Source organism: Vigna umbellata, chromosome 2 (genome assembly GCF_029865625.1).
Source record: "Vigna umbellata cultivar VRB3 chromosome 2, Vumbellata_1.0, whole genome shotgun sequence".
Lineage (NCBI taxonomy): Eukaryota > Viridiplantae > Streptophyta > Magnoliopsida > Fabales > Fabaceae > Vigna > Vigna umbellata.
The window spans coordinates 2,704,505-2,728,053 of record NC_142166.1 but is presented as its reverse complement, the minus strand read 5'-3'; the positions used below and the strand labels follow the sequence as shown (position 1 = coordinate 2,728,053).

Genomic DNA, 23,549 nt, shown 5'->3' with positions numbered 1-23,549 from the left:
TGCCACATGGCATCTCCTGTGCCACAAAAATGCTAAACCAAACAATTTTTTTCTCAAAGTTATTATATCATCAAGTTAGTTTTCTCTTTAAAAATATTTCCCTAAACTTTTAATTGAGTCATGTTTATAGTTAGTATTTTAAAAGTTAATTTTTAGAAACACAATGTATGAAAAAAAAGGTTAAAATTGCAAAAGAAAATAGTGTTGGCATGAATATAAGAGTGCCAAACATAGAAATGTGGGTATTTACAGATAAAATTTATAATTAAGTATTCATAAATATTTATTACACTTAAATAATACATAATAAATATTTTAATATGTATTTATAAATAATTTAGGTATGAGTATCATAGATATTTATTATTTCAAATAATTAAAATTGAAATTTAACTTATATTTTATCAGATTAAAATTTAATTTATATTTTATTAGATTAAATTTAAAATTTAATTTATAATATATTTTTTATTTTTTTTTTGTAATTTTGTATTAAAAATTTATAGAATATAATTTTTAAAAATATTTGTGGGATACATATGAATTGTTTAAAATTAACAAATATTTTTTAAGCTGGTATTTGATGGATAAAAGATGGATAACAGATAATATTTTTTATTGCAGTGTGATAATGAATAGATACTATTAATCCAAATAGTTGCCATTTTTACTCCGGCGAAGGTGGTGGTGTTGATTGAGCCACGTGGGCAGAAGAAAACGGAAGGAGCGAGCCCCTCCGTGTGCCGGTGACTGAAAGAAGCCATTGCCACGCAACTGGAGGGCCCACATGTGACAGCTGGCGACGCTTTTACGGACTGAAAACTATGGCGTTAGAGTTTGTGGATGAGATTTGAGTCTGGGGAAAAAGGCCCCAAAAAACAATAATAAAGAAATTGAAAAGGAGTAAAAAAAGAAATTAGGAAAAGTGCAAGGATGTGTGTTACCTCCACCAGCCACTAAATTCATGCCACTTGTCGTCATCCCTACAGTTTTGCTCTTCCGCACCTTAGCAGCCTCAAATTAAAACGACTACTTCTTTTTTATTAAAAAAAAAATAAAAATCCTGGGGAAATTCTAGTGGCTGAGATTGCTTCTCACTGTTCGACAGTTCGTGTGGATGCTTCTGGTTCGTTGTAGTTGAGTCGCTCCCTAATTCTTCTTCTTCTTCTTCTTTTCCTACTGTTTCCTAATCTTCTTTTCTCTTCCAATTCAATTCTTCCTCTGATCCTTAAGAGTCGGATTCGCCATTGCCGCAAATGAGTCCTCCGGCGAGTGTCCGGTGAAATCCATTTCTTCTTCACATGCATGATCGCTCCTGTCACACCCATGGCTCTTTTTCAAGGTACTTTTCACCTCCTCTCTTTATTCTCTTCCAAAAGGATTCAGTTTCCCCTATTTTTGGTTACCGAGAAAATTTAATCACCGGAAATTGTAAAACGATTGATTATGCATCTCTAAGTACTTCACTGAGTGAACTACTTTCCGGATTTGCGTGAGTTAACCATCTGCTTGCTATGCTCTGTGATTAATTGTTCTCGGCAACTAAATAGGAGTAGTGTATTTATTTATTTATTTATCCACAGTGACAGATTGTAATTTTGAAGTGAAATTATGAGTTAGAACGTGCAAGATGGAAGTGTTCCTGTGATATACTAATTGTAGTTGTTTCCACGTTTGAAAGGTTTTGGCGCTGTGGAGTTCTTTTTGGTGAGGACTGATTAAAGAATTTTCTTTTATTCTTCTTTCGGAGAAGCGTCTCTCTCTGTTGCGGTGGATTCTTAAAATTTATTGAACCCTTTTCTGCTTTTTTCATGTCATTTCTAATCTCTATTATCCTGCGTGTGGCTTGTGAGTTGGAATACTTATTTATAGATATTATATCTGATACGAAACAGAGACGGATCTCTACCTATTGTTTTTGCTTTGTGTTTGTTTTGCAGTAGCATCGCCTTGTCATCAGCTTCTGCTTACTTTCACCAGGGCTTTACCATTTCCTGTGTTCCATGTCACAAAAAACGAAAGGAGATATTCCTTTTACCCACTCCTCGTCAGGGAAGATCTGAAGCAGCGCTAGCTGCACACGTCCTCTAATGGACGCCTACTCCTCTGGAGAAGAAGTCGTTATTAAGGTAAGTCAAGTTTATTGTCCTATACTAACGGGAAACAATGATTCCTCAAAAAGGAAATAACAAAGCTGTTATTATTATTGTTGTTGTTACTATTAGTAGTAGTTTAACTGATATTTTGGTCTGGACCCTATAGTTGCCCCTGTTCGTTACGCGTCTTCCTTTTTAAGTTATATTTTGTTCACTACCGTGAATTGTTCTTCTTTTTGACAGTTTACATTACAATGGTTCCTTTTTTTACAGTTGACAGTTGAATTGTCAAAATCGCCAAAAAAGTGTTCTGCCTACATAAAACTGTCAGACCAAAAATATTGCGATTTTACATTGCTAGGAAATTCTGTATCAATTTTACTATATATGTCTAAACAATTTGTCGTGGTTTTAACAATAGCACAGTCAACGATGTTATCTTAACTACCGGATCAAAAGCTTCACTTAATTTTGTGTACAGACCAACATTATGTTGGTCTGAGTAGAACTGTCTCCCATCGTTTGAATAATGTTACGATTTTATATCTTGTAAATGAAAAATCTATAGCTGGAAACCATTAAAAGTAGCTAGTTAAGCTCCTTGCAAAAATTAATCATTAGGAAAGCTGATGGATGCATGTGTAGGAGCTAACACTTATGTAGTTTTTTGGTATTCAGAGAAAATTGTAAACTTGAAGGAACAGTAGAGGTTAAAACATCAGTTAAACCTTATTATTATTGAACAAAAAACTAATAAATACTTTGCACCGATAACATAATAAAAATATTATGTTACAGAAATTAAAGCCTACAATTTTTCTGCAAGTGCGAAAAGTGTAAACTGGAAACAACTGTAGAAACTAAAATATCAATTAATTCATATTATTATCTGAGTGGCTACTTGGCAATTGCAGACACGAAAACCATATACTATCACAAAGCAAAGAGAAAGATGGACCGAGGAGGAACATAATAGATTTCTGGAAGCCTTAAAGCTATACGGGCGAGCATGGCAGCGCATAGAAGGCAATATTTTGTTCACCATCAACACTTATATATATGTGTGTGTACACACACACACATATATATAGCATAAATTCCATTTTGAAATATCTTAATAAGAAAGGACACAAATTGCTCTATCTGTTTTATTGAATTTTTATATAGGACTACTGTCCGCTTTTTGATGTTCTACTTTTATTGTGCAGAGCACATAGGAACAAAGACTGCTGTGCAAATCAGAAGTCACGCTCAGAAATTCTTTTCAAAGGTAAATCCGTACCTTCATTCCTTGGATTATACATTGTGGTCCTATAATTAGAATTTATGCTTCGTTTGATTTGATGCTGATTTGTTATTCAATTTGGTATTTTTTTTTATTCATGAAATTCCCATTCAATGGAACAAAATGGTTCTGCATCTTAACTGGTTGATTTTAAGCTCTCAGAATTTTGTTTTTAAATAACATCACACAAAACACTTGTGTGGAAAACCCGTCCGATGCGTATATAGCACTATATCATGGCTTATGCCTTGCCTAGAAGACTCCTTTGGCTATCCCAATTGAGTGTCCCCTGGAAAAGACATGAACTCGCTGAGCACATGCATAGAGAAAGGTAAGTCTGAGATAACCTTTACCAACCAGCTTATTTCATTCGTCACCATCATCCGCTGAATTTTTCACTTTAGAAACAATTAGGTGTCACGTGGTTGGCTCCCTCAGTAGATGTTACTTTCGACATAAAAAGAAAATCCAGGATACACTTTTTGAGAAAGAAATATACTCTTCTTGTGGCCTTCTTTCATCCGTTCCTCAATTTGTGCGATACCAATATATCTAAGTATAGCAAAACAATAAAAATTGTCACCAAACTTAGCTAACAGCTTCTGATAGTTAAGTACTTCTCTTGATTTTTTAATAAAAACTATATTCTCTGCAAAAACATGCAATTAGAGATCATTTTTTGTTGAGCGCATTAAAAACTAGATTAAACAAGGCTTAAGGCTTAGCCTTTATGTAATCCAACGATCAAGGTTTAACTGTAATAAATATCATAACAAATTACCAACTGGATCACTGACAAGAGTGAACCCTTTTGCATTTTTTGTAGCGTTTACTATAGCCTTTACTATGAACAATATAGGACATGGCCTGCAATTATTGATGATAAAATGTACTAAAACATTTTAGCTTAGTTGAAGAGAATGTTAAAGATATAACCTCAGTCTCAGGCATTCAGGTGTATTTTTTTATGCATCTATGGTTTCTATATTAAGTTCAAGTTTGCAACTATTTGGAATAGAGTTTTCATGCCGAACCCTTTTATCGGTGTGTGCGTTGAAGAAACGAGGGATTCGATGATTTGATAGAGTACACAAACGCAATGAAGATATATGGCAACAAATTGATTTTAAAGAAGATAAAAGTGTTAAAAGGACAAGGGGGACTGGTTTGGCTAAGTAATCTGTCTGATTGCTTGGTCAAACCAGTCCCCTTTTTTTCGTTCAATTGCACTACTCTTTGTGCCATTTGTAGGATATAGAATGCAACCAGAGATAAAAGCAATGACAAGTACGACAGATAGAGGTATATTTTTAGAACCTGATACTTCTATCAACATACGATTTGTATAGAGATCTTTAACAATATTAGTTTAGCTGAATGAGATTTCCTTTACCAATCGTAGAAAGAATGGACAAAAGGATAAACTATAATTTGGTAAAAAGGTTTTTGGGATATTAATGTTGTTAACCCAGGGCAGTGACGGTGAATACTGAATCCACTTAGAGAAGTGTTCATTCTCTAGCTGCTTTTAGCTCAAATTTAGGGTCATACCGTGGGCAAATTTATACCAATTTTATGGTTGAGATTGCATGTAGTTGTCAATCGATAGAAATCCTTCAATAGATCTCATCCATAACCTTAAACCCAATCCCAAAGCTTTGTGGGGCTATCTAGAGAATAAAGAATCTGTAGAAATTACCCGAAGATTAATTTTGGCAAGAAACATTATTGGAATTGGTACCGAAAAGAGAGAAAAACTGAAGTTACTGCAAGAACTTTTGATCTTCCCAAAAATTCCAATTTTTTAACTAGACCTAAAAGAATATACATCATTGAGTTATTCTAGAGTCTCTATCCTCTTCCTTAGTGTCCTAGTTTTACAATCTGGACGTTTCTCCATCATTTTCTGTTTCTATTTGATAAAGCATATACTGATATTTTGATAAAGAGGAAAGAAATAGAGGGAAAAGTGCGTGAAAGAGAGAAAAGGAAGAGAAATACATTAACAATACAGTAAAAATAGAGGTTATTTGTTTGAAAATAATAATGTAAAATTATTATTATTATTTTTAACTATTTAGTTTAAAAAGTCATTAATAGAAATGTATTATTTATTTATGTTATTATTTATATTTTTATTGCAAGGCAACAATGGTAAGGTAAAGAAGAGAAACAAAGAAGAATGTATTTGCGATAGTGTTACTATTAACAATTACCGGATTTTATAAATAAAAAGTGACATATTACTTAACATAATATTAATTATGTTACATATTATATTAATTACGTTTTTACCCAATTTTTAAATTTTTATTTTACTTTTTTCTTACAAAATGGTCAACATTTAGTTCGTCTATTAAATATAATTTTGTTTTTCTAAGTCACTAACTGACTTAAGCTAAATACTCTTGAAATTGTTTTTCCAAACAATATCTCAACAATTAATTTACTAGCAAATCTCTTTAGACTCTTATCACACTCTCAAAGATTCAGAAAAAAGGTTTTAACTTTACAAACCAATAACTTTATTAGATTCTACAACGACGAATAAAAATATTGGTTTTTATTGTGCAAACAAGACTGTTTGATGTATCAGTGTGTTCAAATATCTGTTTTCTAATATAATAATATATATAACCTTGTTAAATTTTGTAGTAAGTGGAGAATGCGAGATATATATTTTGGAAAACTTGTAAATTGTTGTACTTTTGGCATGACAAGTGTATGTATTGGTATTTTGTAATAATAAATATATCTTTCATAGATATCGAAGAATTGTTGAATATTAATTTGGTGAAAAACTAGATAATTTGAACTTTTCGATAAAACTGTAAAAAACAGTGATAATTTTTCAAATAAAAAATTAATCAAATGTATCAAATTTTACCAAAATTACAATTATAAACATTAAGTTTAAGATATTTTAAATAAAATAACCAGGACTGATTAAAAAATAAACAAAGTTTTAAAATAAGTAGGATTATAAACAAATTCAATTACTATAAAGCATTGTAAATAGATTTCATATTTTCTCTTATATGTTTCATCATTTCAATTGACACTAGTATTCAAAGTATTTTTTTACTTAATTAAGAATTAATACTATGTTAACAATTTTTTTTAATAACTTTTTAATAGTAGATTATATGTTATTATTTCATTGGTCTGAATATTTAAAATATCAATTTCAAACTAATTATTATAAAAAAAGTTGTTAAAAAAATATTTTTCTAAGAATTATTCGTTCCTAATTGTTTAGAGAGTGTATGATTAAACCTAGCCTCCCAATCTCTAAGTTGATCAATTTACTAAAACTATTAAATCAATAATTATTTCAAATTAAGTGCACCCAATTTCTCAATTATGATGAAACTTGATTATTTTTACAACATTTCTCAACCCATTTAACTAAACATATTTTACAACATAAAAAACTTAATATTCAATGACAACTAATTGGTCAAACCCTTGTTGTTAAAATACAAAAATAAATGTTTTTATGATTCTGTTTTCTTTTGAGTTTAAATCACTCTTCTAAAATGCTTAATCCACCTTCAGCATGAGAATTTTTTTACTTATCTTTTCTCATTTAATTTATTTCAACTTTAATATTTTTTTCTTCATATTCCTTTCACACTATAACTTCTATTCCGGTCCTTAAAATATTTATTTACAATAAACAATAAAAAAACTAAAAGAAAAAAAGAGTATAATCTAAAATGAAGACAATTTATAATAAAATAAACCAAATGATATAATTATGCATGCATATGTACTAAATTGACAAAACCAATTTAAATACACTTCAAAAATCATCATGAGTTTTCCAAAAAAATGAATCGAACCTCTGTCTAAGCCAAGATAACTATAGAGATTTTTTATCAATATTTTATAATGATATGAGCATAAAATGCCTTTTTCATTTCCTTTTTATGCTAGTACTTTTCATAACCATATGAATGAAAAATGTTAAAGTTTAAATACGATGTCTTATTGTAAATTGTGATATACAGTTTATATTTGAATAATTAACTTGTAGTTAATTGTTTAATTGCTTCCCCTTGTTGCTTTTAATGCAATAAGTCGTATTAGAAGGATGATAGAAGTTTAATATTATTACAAGTTTAGAGTTTTTTATTTGAACTAACATTTTTATCTTCCTTTCTAATATTCACTGTAATTACAAAATTAATACTTTATTTTTTTATTTTTTTATTGTTTAAAAATTATATAAGAAATGGTGGAATGTGTTTTCTTCTTGTTTTCATAATTTTATACCTATTTTAAATTAGCAAATGAAAACTAAAATTATTTGCTTAAACCAAACACGTTTTCATTTTTAAGATATTATGTAAATAGATAAAATGTTAAAAATTTGTGATTTAAGTAAATGATGTTTGGAATTACAACTCTAAAACAAAAAAAAAAAAACCTTGTATTTTCAGGTAAAATTTTTATCGGATTTAAGATTTAACGATAAACATGATATTTAAAAACATGTTTTTTATTTATTTATTTAATTTAAATCATATTTATAGTGATCATTTTTTTTATTTGAATCGTACGTCCAAACATGTTTTCCTTTTTATAAAATTATGTTAAGAAACATGACTTTTAATTTTTAAATTTTCATTTTAGTAATTTTTTAAATGAATTTTTAGAAACTTTTACATAAGTTTTAATTATTATTTTTTGTTATGAAACATTTGTTTTGTTAAATATTTGTTTTGATATTTTCTTCATATGAATTTTCAACAGTGTTATTTATTTTCGATTACAATTTTATTGTTTTATATCTTCCAAATTACATTAAATTAACATCATTATTTAATTAACAGACCACACTATTAAAATTATGTAAATTAAAATAGATAAAAAATTTATTTTAAATTTAAACTTATAAGTAAATTTTTATTTTTTAAATAAAAGTAAATAGATTTTTTCAATAAATAAAAAAATCAATAAGTTAACTAAAACAAAAAACAAAACAAAGTTTTAATAAAAAATATATATACTTAAGTGAAAAAGTGGTTACATGCTTTCGTAACAGAAAATCAATAATAAAGTCGTGTAAAAAGAAATGCTAAAATCTAATTTAAAAATGAAAAAAAAAATAAGACTTTGCAAGACTTTGGCCTGATTAAATCTTTCATTAACCTAGATTTAAGCTTACTAGATTTGACTTTAACATATGTGGGCATAGATCTCTATCAACTCGACTTGATCTAATTCAACTTAACATGACATGGATCGAGACGCACTTAACTTGACATAGATTTGGATTGACTCGACTTAACCTAAAATAGACTTGTCCTAATTCAACTTTACATTAGTCTCTCCTAAATAGACCTAATGTGGATCCAAATTGACTCAACTCGAATTGGTTTGAGCCAGTTGGGTATTAACTCGACTTGAGCCTATGCTTACTTAGCCTAACATGAATTTGGGGCTAGCTCGACTTAACTCTGACCCTGCTCAACTTGAATTGTCATGTCTCAACTTATCCTAGGTTCTATAAACTTGGGCTGAGTTTGACTCAACTTGATATGATCCAACCTCCTTCACCTTATAAGTTTCCCACCAATCTTACATGAGCCCAACTTGACATGGTACTAGCTTGATCTAACTTGACTTGGGTCTAACCTGACCAAGACTTACCTAGGTCTAACCTAGTCCAATTGACTTAAGCATGACCTAACATTAGGTTGGGCTTCGACCAAACTCAACCTAATTTTGGTATAGCTTGATCAAGCCTAAGTTAAGCCTAACCTAGCTTGACTTTGATGTTGTTCGACTTATCCAACCTTACATGACTTTAGTTCAATGCAACTCAATTGTGTATTAAGTGGACTCAATCTAACCCAATTTTGCTTAACTTATAAATGAATTGATCTAATCTTTTATAACTTAAACTAACTTAGATTTGCCTTAATTTTGGATTTTTTTAATCTAAAATATTGTTCAATCTATATCCAATCTAAATCTACTTAGACTTAAAATCTTAAAATAATTATTTGAATTTAAAATATACCAATTTGTAGTCATTCCTTTAGGTTTAATAATATGAGCAAAAATGTTATAAGGGATGTCACCCTAATTTGGATCACCTTTGGATTTCTTTTGCATCAACTTACCTTATTTTGAAAAAAAAAGAAGAAAAAAAATAGTGTAAATAGTTTATCTTTTATAATCTTTATAATCCTTTAGTGTTTTACTTCAATATTAATTGTATATTAACGTTAATTTTTCATTTTAATAAATACACTGTAACAATTATTAAAAATTAAATTCATGTCAACTATCTTAATTATTAATAGAGTTTAAAAAATTATCAAAATTAAAATTTTATTACTTTTTATTATACTGAAAATAAAATATGTGAATACATAGTGAAATGATTAAATTAACAATATATATATATATATATATATATATATATATATATATATATATATATGTATATATATATAACCTTGTTGAAAATTGTAGTAAGTGGATAATGCGAGATATATATTTTGGAAAACTTGTAAGTTTTTGTACTTTTGGCATGACAAGTGTATCTATTGGTATTTGTAATAATAAATATATCTTTCATAGATATTGAGAAATTGTTGAATGATATATTTAAAAACAAGAATAATAATAAATAATAAATAATAAAATTAACAAAGTTTAAAAATAAATACAATTATAAAGATTCCTGTAAAATCCAAATGATAATTATGCACAAGTCAGCAGCAGTGTGGCTTCTGTAAATCATGTAACGTCTTCAAGTACATACAACTTTTGCGATCCGTTACTATACTTTCTAGATTGAATGACTTGGTCGGAATAACCTCCTACATCATTCTAGGTCAATAAACTTGATTGATTTTCGGATGATTTCTTAGCTTTCTTTCGAGGTTGTAGTTGTTTGATTATGATTTATTACTGAATGCATTGAAATGTTACTGTTGGAGGTATTAGAATTTTCTGAGAATACTGCAAATTTTACCTTCAGTTGGAGAAAGAGGCCTTTGTGAAGGGTGTTCCAGTAGGACAAGCTCTTGATATAGACATACCCCCTCCAAGGCCTAAAAGAAAACCAAGCAATCCTTATCCCAGGAAGATCAATGCTGCTGTCGCTGTCCCAAAGAATGGAAAGTCTCTCCTTTCATTTGCATCTTCACATGGTAAACTTGCACTGGACTTGGAGAAAGAACCACTTCCAGAGGTTATATTTATTTTTCTTTTTATATTTCCATTGCCATTAAAACTATCTGTTCTTCCCCCTTTCCATAACATCATTATGCTTTCTCCTTTAGAAGCATTATCAGGAGGACCAAATGCCAACAACTGTAAAAGAAAATAACGACGAAAACAGCTCAAAAATATTTACCATTCTCCAGGAAGCAGCACCTGCCTCATCTGTATCACTGCCGCTCAGAAATCCAAGTCCCTTGAGGGAGTTTATACCCTCAATAAAAGAGGTAACAACTCTAGATGAAACAAATGAGTCTTTTATTACTGATGAGCTTCAAAATCACAAGTTAGAGTTAGATGACGGAGAGCACAAACAAGAGACTAATGCCACTTGTAAAGTCTCTAAGTCGGAGAATTCTGGTGCTTTGAAATTGGTTCAAACTGAGAAAACAGATGGGATGCAAGGAAATCAGAATTACCCGAGACATGTCGCTGTGCACGTTGTTGACGACAAGTTTAATGGGCAACCTAAGATTGTCACAAACTCTGCTGCATCAAACATAAGTGAAAGTCAAAACAACACAGCACGGTCCTCTCTTCATCAATCGTTTTCTCCTTGTCCTCCCTTCTTACAACACAATCAGGATGATTACCATTCATTTCTTCATATGTCCTCCACGTTTTCAAGTCTTGTTGTCTCTACCTTGCTGCAAAATCCTGCTGCCCATGCTGCTGCAAGTTTTGCTGCTACATTTTGGCCCTATGCAAATGCAGAAACTTCCGTAGATTCTCCCGTGTGCACTCCTCCTAGTGTGACAGCTATTACAGCAGCTACAGTTGCTGCCGCAACTGCATGGTGGGCTGCCCATGGTCTGCTTCCTTTGTGTACTCCACTTCATACTGCCTTTGCGTGTCCTCCTGCACCAGCGACTGCAGCTCCATCCATGACTCTCGGTCTATCACAGCACAAAAACCAACAAGGAGAGGTTAAGCCAGAAAATCCTCCTCCAGAACAATCGGAAGTTCTGCAAGCTCAACACTCAGCTTCCAAGTCACCAGCTGTTTCTTCATCAGAATCTGAGAAGAAGGGAGATACCAATGTAAATACTGCACCAAAGGCTACTAATGATGAGATGAACCAAGCGATTTCCGAGAATCCCGATTCCGACAAAATAAACGGTAGAAAACCTGTAGACCGTTCCTCGTGTGGTTCTAACACAACCTCTAGCAGTGAAGAGACTGAGATACTAGAGAAGGATGAGAAAGAAAAGGAAGAGCCAAACAAACCTGATACAAACCTTTTAGGTTCTGAGCCTAATAATCGCCGTAGTAGAAGCATTAGCAACCTTACTGATTCTTGGAAGGAGGTCTCTGAAGAGGTATCACTCTCTATCCAATGATGAAGTCTTAATGTAGTCTGTGTATTTTATCGCTGCTGCTTCTTTCCTCATGCCATTGTTATTTTCAGGGGCGGCTTGCCTTTCAGGCGCTATTCTCCAGGGAGGTGTTGCCACAAAGCTTTTCACCTCCTCATGATTTGATAAATGCAGATAATCAGATTCACAGCATCAACAAGCAAAACGAAAACTACAAAGATGAAGACCTTGAAACCAAAAAACACAGTCCTATTTGTGATGGGCTGCAGAAAAGTTTGTCATTTGTCAAAGATAATGATGAAGAGGAGGGATTGCTAACCATGGGTCTTGGACAAGGAAAGCTGAAGATTCGTCGAACAGGGTTTAAACCTTACAAAAGGTGTTCGGTAGAGGCAAAGGAAAACATGATCGGAACGGCCTGCAACCAAGGTGAAGAGAAAGGTCCAAAGAGAATACGCTTGAACGGGGAAGCTTCAACTTGATGCTTGAGATATATGCATGCAACCACACGAAGAAAATGTCTAGTTTTGCGTATAACATTTCTAAGTCCCTTTGATCAGGGTCTGTATTGCTTCTTTGCAGCTCACGAAACTGGTCGTGTAGGTCTGTGTACCATATTAAATTACCACATACAATCTTTTTCTTTCTTTGAATGATGTTCCTACCGCTGTTAAAAACTCCCCTAAAATAGACTTAGACAACAAACATTAAGTACTGTTTGTGCATTGATCATTTAAGTAATTTATAATCCATCTTTCAGTCACTTCCCACATGCACTTCATGGGATTCTTCTAGTGCCTTTCCGAATCTTCTAATCCTTGTTTGATTTGCAACTCCAAATTCCTTGTTAGTCCTCTTTGAAGATTCAGTGAGAAACTGAATATAGAAATGGAGTTCAGATATTGGCAGAAAATGACAGGCCCGAAGCATTGCATAACACGAAATATTCGAAACACAGATTGGTTTGACAAATAGATACCTCAACAAACATACTTTTCCTCTTGCTGCCTATATCAGTTGCAGGAGTGAACTGACATCTGGAGACGAAGAATGCTTTTGGAAAGATTGAATCCCAGATTCATGAAACCATTTCTAACTCAAAATATTAAGACATTAAATTTATATTGTTGTTAATGTAATTATTGTAGTATCGCTTTTACCTATTTAATAGATCAAATTTCCGAGAGAATTATATAAAGTGTATTTTCATTATGTAATTTAAAAGAAGCTATATGACTTTAAAGGAATTGTATTTTGTTTCTAAAAAGAGTTTCAAGGCTTTATGCATCTTTATACAATTAAAGTGAATATATGACTTCTATACATTAATTAATCTTCGGCTTTATATGAAATCCATTTAATTAACAAATCCTCCTGTGTATTAAATGATTTTGTTTTTAATTCTTATATGATTTAGTGACGGTAATAACCATCTATAATTGGAAGAGTTTTATTTATGAGTGAATTTGAACGAAACCATCTATAATTGGAAGAGTTTTATTTATGAGTGAATTGAAAAAAAAATGTTTAATCTAGTGATATCCAAAATTAGAGGTGTTACATTTAGAGTACATCAATACAGAATCAATAAGAAAATGACACATTTGCAGTGTCAAAATATTTTTTTCTAACCAATAATATAAACCTTGTGTGTCTTAAACTTTTAGAATAAAAGTGATATTAATTTGTTATGTGCATGGATCAAATTCATAATTTCCCTTAAACTATCTCTTCTCAAAGAAAAAATATTCAGTCTAGTGGAAGTTAAACTCCTTTGGAAAGGCTGCAACACAAAAGTGAAATTGATGAGGGGAAAAACATGTTAACAAAAAAGTGAAAAAAAAGTATCCCTTTATTTTTTTTAATGAAGAGAACTAAAATAAATCCATTGTTGCACTCAACCATTATATACACAAGAGTTTAGTTTGTGTATGTATAATTGATGGGTCTTTGATTTACAGGATGATCAACATTCTCTAACGAGTACTAGTTAACTAGGGGTCAACATTTTCATCCTTATTTATCATCTGTAGACTGGACGGATTCACTAAAGAGTGAGAAACCGATTGGTCAAATATCTATTAGTCGATCATATCACAAATTGATCATGTTTACAAGTAAATATATTTATCGGGCTGTGATTAGGTCAACTTTAATTAAAAACTCTTTTTGAAATCTATAAATAGAGATGTAAGGTAAGAAAATAAGTGATTGCATTTATTGCAAATTTAAGACTTCATTGTACTAACCAATCAGTCATTTACTGATTTAAACGTCGAAGTGGCTTTAACAGACACACACCCGCACAGTCTGGTAAGAGAACTTTATAATGAAAACCAAAAATGACGTTTTGAGACTTAGATAAAAGTGTGAATGAGTGTTTTCATTATTATCTCCAACGCCACACCCAAAATAGTTTGTTTTGTTGAATAAGATATGCAAATCATTGTAAACCGTGGTTGAATTCTCACAGAAAAATAATTTAAACATTTTAGAAAAATTTTAAAAATAACAAACAGTGGAAGGATTGTCCAAACAAAATTAAAAATATTTTTATATTAATAAAAAAATGAAAAGAAAAAAATGTATTAATTAATAACATAAACTTACAAACCAATCTTCTATTATTCTTTTCAATTTAAATGAAAAAATATTTTATTTAAGCCAAATCACAAAATTTCCCTCTTTCTTCCTTTTTTTTTCGCTTAAACAACTACATCCTTGCATTATATACAAAATATTTTTACATATGATAAGAATGGAAGAAGAAATTAAGAGATTGCATGAAAAAAATATATTAAGATAATGGATTATTATAGTTATTATTAGCGAGTTAAGTATGGTGGGAAGTGAAATTGGTAATTAGTAATTTCCTTTGTGAAGGAGAGATGAAGTGTTAAAGAATGGAAAGTTTGGTGGCATTGGTTTTCATTATGTTGGAGTAAGGTATGTGTTCATCTTCAAAACGGTGAGGAACTACAAAATAAAATAGCTAATTCATTATTTTATATCCTAAATAAGTAATTAAGTAGTAATATCACATTTAAAGATAAAAGTTTTTCTTTTCTTTTTCCTTCTCTATCACTATTATGCTTAATATAACACCTACAACCATCAAGGTTAAATTATTGTACTAATACTTTTCCACAGAAATATTATTTGATGAAATTTGTCTCTTCATATTTTAGATTTATTCACATTATTAAATATAATAAGAATGCACTTAAACAAGACAATTAAGAATTTTTACTATTTAAATTTGAATATTTTGAATTTCCGAGCAATTTTTTTTTATTTAGAGATAATACACTAATAATCATATAAGTAAATTTTAACTAGTATGTATAATATATTTTATTGTGGACCGATTCCTAATTTGAATATGTTCGAAGTTGGCCCAGATTTAAGTTCGGCTATCAATTTGGGCTTAATTTTTAATAATTTTATTTGGACCAACATCATGTATTTTATGCATGATTTTATAATGTGCACAGTTGTTTATGTAATTATCTATTCCAGGATTCCTCTATAATGGTTAGATTTGTTTTCCAGTTTTATACGTTAAATAAGTTATTTAAAATTAAAATAATTATTTAAGTAATAATTTTTTAAAACTTTAACTTTTTTTGTTTAATCGATTTTTTAAAATTAAACATTCTCTTAATTATAAAATTATCCAAATATAAATAAAAACTATTTTCAGTAAATTTAAAAAAATATTTTAATTTTATAATTATTATAATAATGATGGTAATAATAATTTTATTATTATAAAAGAAATGTATGTTTAACTAGTATAAAATCATCTTATTTAATTTTAGTGTAATGTAAGTGTTTTAATAAGAATTTAAATATATACAAGTATATATAGCTTAAATAGGTAAATGACTAAATATACACAATGATTTCTCATGTTATGATAACTCCTTAGAATCAACTTTTATTGTTATATATTCTTATAAAGCTAAATATATTTTGTAAAGACTTCAACTCCAAATACATTTAGGTTTGACTTTACATTCTAGACCTCTGCATGTTCAAGAAGACGTCCTCTCCAAGCCAAATAAGGGTTGTAACTTGTATCTATAAAAGATACTCTCAAGTCAACCAAATGCATAAGATGTTATTAAATGTTGTAATAATGGAATGTAATCAATTTACTTAAATGCACACTCTACTATTTATACAATGTTAATGGGCTTTTTACCTGAATGAGCTTGATATGTGTAGTTGATTACCTTGATTAGTATTTGATTAATCTATGTGCTTACCATACCTTAATTATGATCTTAAATTAGTAAATTTAATCAACATTTTTCATAGAAACAATCATGGTCAATATGTAGTTGACCAAACCGTTATAGTGCATGTTCAAACCATAAGGACCGAATACATCTAGATAGTCGAGATGTCATCAGTGTAACTGATTATCTTGATTAGTCTTTGATTAATCTATGAGCTTATCATAGATCTTAAATTATTTAACTTAATCAATATTTTTCATAGAAACAATCATGGTCGATATGTATTTGACCAAACCGTCATATCTGCATGTTCAAACCATAAGGACCAAGTACCTAGATGGTCGAGATGTCATAAGACATACATGGTACACCAGCTCTCAATATATTTATACTTGAGTCTTCATATTGTCGATATCTGGTGGCATTGTGTGAAAAAAATTATATTTCTTTAATATGGTCCAATAAGTATAATATAAATATTTACTACTAAACCAAGCAAACATAAACTTATATCATTTTAGTAACATGCAAATATGATTTTTTAAGTCTTTTTAATAAATTTGTGTTACTCTAAACGAATTAATTTAAATACTTCATGTATGGTATATAGTATAAACCGAACGATTAACACCCATGACTGTTCGGTCCACTCACTACATCAACAATGTTGTGCCATAATTGGGTCAACGTTTAAGTTATTATTGGCAATAGTCTAGCAGACGATAAAATAAGCAAAGATATTTGATTAAAGATATTGATAAGCTGTTTATGAGTAACTAATCAAATCTTGTTTTTATTTTATTGGATCTGTGCTAGTTTAGAATCCGTGAGATGACTTATAAATATAAGGTCAAGACCAAAAGCCGGGTACGTTCGACCAAAACTCAAATACTCAATTGTGATAAACAATTCATTAAACTACGCCTAATTTGAGCATTGAAGTGTCTTTTGCAAGTACCTCCCTCATGGTCAAGAGTGCAACCGAGCGGTGCAGATGACTTAGGCATCAAAAGTTAGAAAGATTAGGTCAAAAAAGGTGTGTTTCTCATTTTGCAATATATGTATGTTCTAGGCTTATTAAAACACAAAGATGAGTAAATGAGAAAAAATATTGTGAAAATGAATCTAGAGGTAGATTAAGGAGAAATGTTATCATATAAGCTTATAATTATATTCAAAGTGATATAAAACTAAAATTAAAAAAAGTTATCACTGAAAAATTGTTATAGAAGTTTCCTTATTAGAACTCCCAAAAGATACCTGATTTAAAAAAAACCTGAATAATAAGTTAGATTAGATTAACAATTAAATTAAATTATTTTTCATGCAGTCTATTTCATCGTATCCTAAATGAATTTAGGTAAAACTCGTTCTATAAAACAACAATTTAAAAAAATAAAAATATTAACAAATATTTTATTAAAACATATATCTCTATTATAATGTACATATTAATTATTCAATTTAAAATTAAAATTAAAGTTATTAATATAATTTAAATTTTAATAATACTTTTTTTGTGCTATTTTATTTTTATTTTTAGAAAAGTCAAAATATCTATGATCATATGATCAAATACTCCAACATAAAATTGAAATAAACTTAAAAGTTACATAATCCATTCAAAAAATGATTGGAATTAAATAGACACAAATTTATTTAACGCAAATTTAATGACGTTTTGAAATTATTATCACCAAGACATCACCCTAAAGCAAGTTGGAATCCTATGTTATCCATTGATTTAATTAATTGTGAGAAGAAATTCAATCGTTCCACCTCATCATGTTGGAGTTCTTATGGTCCAACGTCTCCATACAAACTTTCCGTTTTTCTTTTCTTTATATGAATTTGAAGTTTAATATAATCTTATTAAATTATTTCGTAAAATGAAATATTCATTTATTTATATATATATTTGTAAATTATCCTCGATACATCCTTTATATATATTTCAAATGTGAGGTTAAACATTTATTAATATTTTAATAATAATCAAATAAATTTAATAAATAACAAATTTTATAAAAATATTTTAATTGTGTTAAAAAAAAATCTTAAATCTAATTCAATCTTATAACATGATTATAATATCACAATAGAAAAATAATTTTAAACATAACTCAATCTTATAAAATAAATCTTATTTTTCATCCAACTAAATCTTATCACAGTATACAAATATCTTATTTCTAATTTACGTAAATTTTATCACATTATGAAAATATATAAGTTTATTATACCGGAAAATTAAATATTAGTACGGAATATATTACTATACCTATATATTCTTATTATTATTATTTACTCTTTGTTTACCCTGGTTAAAAAATCGGGATCATTTTCACTCGATTTACACGTCTAAAAGAAAGAACAAGAAACCCATTGCTTCTCACCTAACACTCCAAGGGAACCTTAATCACTGCTACTTTTTTCGGCTTCATATAGAAAGATTTGTGCCGGTTAATACGGTGGAAAAAAAAACAAAACAACATAATTATGTGTTGACAATTAGATGTTTGAAAATAATTACATGTTGTGAAAAGGATGTAACCAACACGAGGTGCTGTTTTGAGTCACTATAATTCATTCTGTATAGCCAAAAAAAATAGAATGTAATCTGAGTTATGTACGTAAAGAGCAATGCTTAACTATTTATTCTAGTTACCTAGCATTACATTTAACACAGTGTGATGAGTTTAGGTTAGGTTAAGGTTTATGTGGGTCCCCAACAACATTAATTATTTATCTTTTTCTCTTTTTGTAAGGTACGCATCCATATTCCTTTCCATACATTCATTGTTCACAGATCTAATTCACTGACATTCCGTGATCCTTAAACCATGTTCTTCTAAATTTTATTTTATCATACACACACACACACACAAACGCACGTATAAGCAATCGCTACTTTGACAAAAACAGTTACCTCTGCTTTCAATTTCAATTCATACATATTTTAATATGTATAGCCCTTCAATTAATATAGTACTACTTTCATTAAATTTCTCCTTCAAAAAAATAAAACTGAACTTATAACTTTCATTATTTTTTTTACTAAAATCATGAAATCAAATATATTAACGTATGTATACATATAGGTGTAGGAAATAAGATACATGGGTGTGTGTATGTATATAGTATATTGATTATTGGTGTGAGTTTGTGCAAGAAATCTCGATTCCCATGCAAGATCACAATAGTCTATGCTACGTAATTAAGCTTTGTGCAATTCAACAAGATTGAAATGCTCACAAGCTTGGCCACGCTCGCTCAGCACAAGCTCCAATGTATTATTCTGATACGAAGTGTGCCCCATTCCTCAGACCAATCGTCTCCTCCTTCTCCAACTTCTATGCCTCCTTCACACTACCCATTACCTCCCTGATTTCGCCACGTCTTCTTCTTCATCTTCATCTCTCTCTCATTCCATCAATCATTCACTTTTACAACATACATACATACACACACTACACTCATATTCATTAAATTACAGACCAACTACACTTTCACTCCACTCACTTCTTTTCTTCCTTACAATGTCACCTATTCTTCTCCTCACTTTTCTTCTACTTCTTCTGTGCTTCCCATTTTCTTCTTCCTTACAACCCTCTTTGCCTCCAAACTCCTGCACTCAAACATGCGGGGACCTCCGTCTTCCTTTTCCATTCTATGTCAACTCTTCTTGTCAGTCGATTTCCACCGCTTTCCATCTCTCCTGCACGAATTCATCTACCCTTTTCCTCAGAATTGGCTCGGTGAGCTACAAAGTCTTGGAATTCTTCCCGGATGGCCTGCTGGTGGACTTTCCTGGCTCATCATCCTGTAGACAGTACAATGACTTGAATTCTTTTGACAGAAGCTTTGCAGGGAAGGACAACTTTGGAGTTTCGGTGGACAATGTTATTGGTCTCTATGACTGTGAGGATTCCTCTCTCTGCAAAGCAGATTGTGAAACTATTGACTTGCCCGGTTGTGATGGAAGGGGTGGAGGCTCCCTTGCCTGCTGCTATCCACTCTCCGACCATACCGTATGGCATGTTGGATATGGGTTTTCGGTGTTTTCTCAGTTTGGATGCAGGGGGGTTTCTAGTTGGGCCGTTTTGCGAGGCTCAACTTGGGGAAAACGGGGGGTCAAGTTGGAATGGGCACTGCCCAGAAACTCCTCTGACCAAGTTTGTGCAAGGAATGCTGACATGATCAATGCTACATCAATCGAAGGAGGAGTGAGATGTGCCTGTCAAAATGGATATATCGGTGATGGTTTTGCTAATGGAACTGGATGTTTGCAGGGTGAGTAGTTTTCATCATAACCGGGTTAAAATATATTACTTGTTTTAATGCCATTACATATTTGCAATTACGTCGTTTGTGCGTTATAATTTGTGAAAGAAAGTGTGATGCACGGAAGGGTGTGGTAGAAATTGTCCCAGTAATATCCCTTTTCTTCCGTAAATAGATTGTTAACCTTGTATACGTTTAAGTATGACATTTGCTTATGGTTGATGTATTCCTGTTAGCTTGCATAAAGGACGGAAAGGAAGCATATGGAAGTGACTGCAACATCAAAAGACAAGATCAGAGGAAATTTGTTATCATTGCCGGTACGTAATAGAGAACGGTAATATTCATATAAAACTTAATTTCCTAAAGTCTCGAGTGTGCCAACTCAAAAATTACTATACAACACATTCAACAAATTGTGCAGAGGTCACAACAAGGATTCATGACTACCAGATGCTTTCAATTCTTCACCGTTTTCCTTAAGCTATATATGTAATCTGGTAGTCGTGGTCAGTTATATTATATACTTATATTTCTTGTGTCAATCAATCTAAGAGCATTCTAAACTCAACATGCAGGAATCATTGGCCCAGTTCTGATCGTTGCCTCCCTGGTTGCTCTATTTTATCTTCTTAAAAGGCCAGCAAAACCGGGGATGTTTGACACGGAGCAGGCTTACTATCAAAACATTTCAATCCCCAAAGCTTGTAAAACTCGACTGTTCAGCCTCCACGAGCTAGAGGAAGCCACTAAAGGTTTTGAAGAGGTTAAAAAACTTATGCATGCCAATAATGGGACAATTTTCGCTGGAGTTTTGAGGGATGGATCTCACATAGCTGTCCACAAATTACAATGTGAGAAGAAAGACTTGATTCAAGTTCTGTCACAGATCGAAGTTCTGTCCTCTACTGTGCATAGAAACATGGCCCGCATTCTTGGTTGCTGTATTGAATCTGGCAACACTCTAGTAGTTTATGAGTTTCCTTCCAATGGTACTCTGGAGGAACATTTACATCAAAGCAAAGGACAACAACTACGTTTAGATTGGTACAGGAGATTGACTATCGCTGCAGAAACAGCTAGCATTCTTGCATTCCTACACTACGAGAACTCTCCTCCCATATTTCACCATAACCTTAAATCTGCATGCATCTTCCTTGATGATGATTATTCTGTCAAGATTGCAGGATTTGGTCTGCTCAACTCCAATTTTTACTATGGTTCTCACTTACACAAGAACCACGAAGGCTTTGGCATCTGCAAAAATGATGTCTATGACATGGGTGTGTTGCTTCTTGAAATCATCTCAGGCTCAAATCGCTTGGATTTACCAAGTTCAGCCTTGCAGCATATAAGGGCTGGAAAATTTGAAGAAATTTTTGACCCTTTTCTTTGCTATGATGAACAACCACAGTATCGGCAAGAGCAAATGCAGATCATTGCTGATCTTGCCACAAGATGCCTCTTATTTGGTGTTGATGGAAGGTTGGGAATGGTTGATGTTGTGAGGGAGTTAGTACACTTGACTAAAGAAAGTCTTGATGGAGGAATTAGCAAAGGACCTGCACTGGAAGAGACATTCTCAAATTCAAGCCTTCTTCAGATGATATCAATGTCTCCTGATTCTATGAATGTCCCTTGAATTTTTCCTCCTTTTTATGTCCTACTCAGTTTAGTTTTGCCAGTCTAAAAAAGAAGATAAAGATCCTTAATTGTACGTGTTTATGTGTGAACTGTGACTTCCCTGCCACTGTACATCCAATATTCTGCTACTGACATACTTCACTAAGGTACAAAAGCAAGTGTATTCCGTAGCTGTAACTTAATAAATTTAATCATCTGCTATTAACAGTCTTATAACCATTCAGATGAAAATCTCTGTGCATTCTGAATGTTTCAATTTATTGCATATACCGGACTCTGATTCATTGGATGACTAAATTCTTTACTCACAACTCAATCTTAGCTGGATTTAACTAATGGAATTGATGACAGCTTCGAATAAAGAAACAAACTTTTGATAACTCATTAGATTAACATATTAATCATGTATTTTCTATTTTTTAAGTTAAACATTAATGTAAATTGATTGACATTTTCTTCTTAAGGATGTGATATTATTGACATCCAAAATAGAAGCTGTTATTCTTGAATGATTATTGTTAATGCAAAACTATTCAATTAATTCTTACATTAATAAAACTACTCCAGATAATAATTTTATTCTTGGTACACATGAAATGACTTCTTTTCTATTTAAGAAAATGAACTAAAAGTAATAATACACACAACTGAAAAGTAATTTAACATATATACATCAAGAGGTAAAAAAGAAGAAGATAAAATGTAATTTAGGTTGGGAATCCAAGTGTGAGTCCAAATTTCACATTGGATAGAAATGAGAAAGTAGAGTAATATATAAAGGTGAAAGACTCATTAACTTATTGCCTTAAGGTTTTGGATAAATAGTGGTGTTGATCTGTTATATAATTGATCCAAATGCTATTGATGTTTAACCCACGAGTAACCTCTACCTTCCTCGATAGATCCAACACTTTAGTCATATTTTTTATTATTTTGGTTTACGGGTAAACTAGATATAATTATATGTTTGTATAGAACTACTTATTATAATTTTATCTGGTCATAATACAACATATTTTCCTATATAAAACAAGCTTTAAAATTTGAATAATCAACATCTTTATCCCGAATTTCCTTTATGTAACTAATATTTTAGTGAGAGGGGAGCAGGTAACAATTAAAAAGCTTTTTATTATCAATCATTATATCAATTTTAAAAATTGAATGATAAATTATAAGAGCATTACGAAAAAGCTAGAAATTTTCAACTGACACATGTCAAAGTTAAATCCTTTTTATCAAGATAAAATAGATGATGCTATTCACATTTCTTTTACAATGCTATGTTACAGCATTCTTTTTACATGAATTATTATAATATATTGTAGAATATATACCAAAATTGAAAGGGATGCCAAATTAGTAAAGAGGATACAAAACTAGAAAAGAACAAAACGGGAAAAAAGGTGAAGATGTTCTAAAATTGTGTTTCGTTTAA

The 23,549-nt window shown here is 30.9% G+C and overlaps 2 protein-coding genes across 4 annotated transcripts; both read left to right on the top strand.

Moving 5' to 3' along the window:
- The first annotated feature begins 1,107 nt into the window (after window positions 1–1,107).
- On the top strand, window positions 1,108–12,702 carry LOC124843124 (protein LATE ELONGATED HYPOCOTYL-like). 3 transcript variants are annotated; one of them, XM_088105739.1, is made up of 9 exons: window positions 1,108–1,126; window positions 1,234–1,342; window positions 1,682–1,707; window positions 1,941–2,129; window positions 3,011–3,122; window positions 3,305–3,366; window positions 10,382–10,594; window positions 10,686–11,942; window positions 12,032–12,702. In XM_088105739.1, exons 4-9 carry the CDS (start codon window positions 2,091–2,093, stop codon window positions 12,419–12,421), a joined length of 2,073 nt encoding a protein of 690 aa, XP_087961865.1. In that variant the 5' UTR covers window positions 1,108–1,126; window positions 1,234–1,342; window positions 1,682–1,707; window positions 1,941–2,090; the 3' UTR covers window positions 12,422–12,702. The 3 variants fall into 3 exon arrangements, with proteins under 3 accessions (XP_087961865.1, XP_087961866.1, XP_047175726.1); XM_088105740.1 differs by lacking the exon at window positions 1,108–1,126 and having other exon boundaries at window positions 1,151–1,342; window positions 10,698–11,942; XM_047319770.2 differs by lacking the exon at window positions 1,108–1,126 and having other exon boundaries at window positions 1,151–1,342; window positions 10,689–11,942.
- Window positions 12,703–19,423: 6,721 nt separating this feature from the next.
- Window positions 19,424–22,362, top strand: LOC124843126 (Protein kinase superfamily protein). Its single transcript, XM_047319772.2, has 3 exons — window positions 19,424–20,476; window positions 20,704–20,787; window positions 21,046–22,362. The coding sequence occupies exons 1-3, from the start codon at window positions 19,723–19,725 to the stop codon at window positions 22,107–22,109; spliced, it is 1,902 nt and encodes a 633-aa protein (XP_047175728.1). The 5' UTR covers window positions 19,424–19,722; the 3' UTR covers window positions 22,110–22,362.
- Window positions 22,363–23,549: the final 1,187 nt, after the last annotated feature.

Bases quoted from the DNA above. Each gene is read 5' to 3' on its own strand.
- LOC124843124 (XM_088105739.1), top strand. From the start codon at position 2,091: ATGGACGCCTACTCCTCTGGAGAAGAAGTCGTTATTAAG. The intron at 3,123-3,304 runs GCAATATTTTGT...TTTATTGTGCAG, and splicing joins AGCATGGCAGCGCATAGAAG to AGCACATAGGAACAAAGACT. The intron at 11,943-12,031 runs GTATCACTCTCT...TGTTATTTTCAG, and splicing joins GGAAGGAGGTCTCTGAAGAG to GGGCGGCTTGCCTTTCAGGC.
- LOC124843126 (XM_047319772.2), top strand. From the start codon at position 19,723: ATGTCACCTATTCTTCTCCTCACTTTTCTTCTACTTCTTCTGTGCTTC. The intron at 20,477-20,703 runs GTGAGTAGTTTT...TATTCCTGTTAG, and splicing joins TGGAACTGGATGTTTGCAGG to CTTGCATAAAGGACGGAAAG. The intron at 20,788-21,045 runs GTACGTAATAGA...CTCAACATGCAG, and splicing joins GAAATTTGTTATCATTGCCG to GAATCATTGGCCCAGTTCTG.